This window comes from Lipotes vexillifer, unplaced genomic scaffold (assembly GCF_000442215.2).
Source record: "Lipotes vexillifer unplaced genomic scaffold, Lipotes_vexillifer_v1.1 scaffold666, whole genome shotgun sequence".
Lineage (NCBI taxonomy): Eukaryota > Metazoa > Chordata > Mammalia > Artiodactyla > Lipotidae > Lipotes > Lipotes vexillifer.
The window spans coordinates 1,395,193-1,396,902 of NW_006787408.1; the positions used below are offsets into that span (position 1 = coordinate 1,395,193).

General features: G+C 62.6%; 1 protein-coding gene across 1 annotated transcript in view; it reads right to left on the reverse strand.

Annotated features, from left to right (window-relative positions):
* The window catches only part of SIX2 (SIX homeobox 2), a 6,838-nt gene that overhangs the window by 1,585 nt on the left and 3,543 nt on the right, over positions 1-1,710 (reverse strand). Inside the window, exon 2 of the mRNA XM_007459964.1 lies at positions 1,052-1,613. Coding sequence (XP_007460026.1) covers positions 1,052-1,611 — 560 coding nt within the window. The 5' untranslated portion in view covers positions 1,612-1,613. The remainder of the gene's footprint in view (positions 1-1,051; positions 1,614-1,710) is intronic.

A 1,710-nucleotide genomic window follows, 5' to 3' on the forward strand; every position in this document is an offset into this window, starting at 1 on the left:
CCCCCCCCCCCCCCCCCGAGTCCCACCGCTGATTCCACTGTTCAGCACTCGCACTCTGATCCTGGCCATTCACTCCGGGCTGCACACATCCTGTACCACAGACCCCGGGTGTCTCGTTTTGCTCTTACGCTCAGGCTGATTCTGTTCCCACAGTCAGCTTCTCCCCCTCCAGATTTGGGGTTCTGAGGGGCCAAAGCCACAACGGCCTCATGGTCAACTGCAAGGCTAGTTCAGCAAGTCCTGGTTTCCCTCAGGACAAGCAACTCCCAGCCTTTCTGCTGCTCTCAGCTCACCCCAGACATACCGACCTACCTGCCAAAGAGGGTAGAGCCTGAGCAGAGAGGAGCTAAGGGCTTGGCAGGCCAGGGAAGGACTGCTGGGTCCAACGAGGCAGAAAAAGGGACATGTGTTTCTCTTCTCTCCTAGAGCTGACACTTCCTCCCCAAGCCTTTCACCTCTTGGTCCTTTCAATGCACGATAAGACTTTCCCTATCAACCCTCCTATCCAGACAAGGAAAATTCTTCCAGGCCCCTCCACATCCAGGTCGTACCAGGAAAGTTCCAATCCCAGTACTGACCCCTAATCACACGGCCTGTAGCTGAGTGAGGCAGACGGGAAGCCCTGGGAAGTGCTGGTGAATTCTCACAGGCAGTCTAAACCCCGCACCCCGCACCGCCCCCCCGCATAGTCCTCGCCAAAATCCTCTGTCCTCCGACCTTCGGAGGACTAACAGGCCTTGCCTGCTGTGCGCCCCTCGCCTGGAATCCAGGCCTACCGTCTTGCCTTTGTCCCGAAGGTCGCTGTTTCTCCACTTTTGCTCACAAGCGACCAGGGAGTGAGTTGACAACTTCCCGATTGCTCTGCCCGCTTTAGACAAATTTCGGGTCTCTTGGTCGCCCGCAAGCGCCGTCCGGGTCAGACCAGGCTGCAGCAGGGCCCTTGCTGGGACGAGCGGGCCCCGTTCAAGCCTCTTCAGTGGCTGAGTGGACGCCCTGGGACCCCCTCCCTCGAGCCCGGGGTAGCTGGCGCCGAAGTTCTACTTACTCGTACCTTTCCTTGGCCTCGGCTGCCCGGTCGCGCTGCCGCCGGTTCTTGAACCAGTTGCTGACCTGCGTGGTGGTGAGGCCCGTGGCTTCCGCCAGCTCGCGCTTCTCGCGGGGCGAGGGGTAGGGGTTGTGAGCGTACCACTCGCGCAGCACGCTTCGACTCTTTTCCTTGAAGCAGTAGCTGGTCTCCTCGCCGTCCCAGATGGAGCGCGGCAGGGGAAACTTGCGGCGCACTCGGTACTTGCCCACAGCGCCCAGGGGCCGGCCGCGCAGCTTCTCCGCCTCGATGTAGTGCGCCTTGAGCCACAGCTGCTGCAGCTTGGCGTGGTTGTGCGGCGAGAACTGATGGCTCTCCAGGATCTTGTAGAGCTCGCGGAAGTTGCCGCGGTGGAAGGCCACCACCGCCTTGGCCTTGAGCACGCTTTCATTCTTGTGGAGGTGCTCGCAGGCGGGCAGAGACCACAGGAAGCGGCCCAGCCGCTCGATGTTGCCGCCCTGTTGCAGCACCTCGCACACGCACGCCACTTGCTCCTGCGTGAAGCCGAAGGTGGGTAGCATAGACATGGTGCCGGTTGCGCCCGCCCGCGCGCGCCCTCAGCGCGCCGCGCGGCCCGGCATGGGCGCCTCCCCGCCGGACCGTCCGGGCCAAGAGGCGGGCGGGGG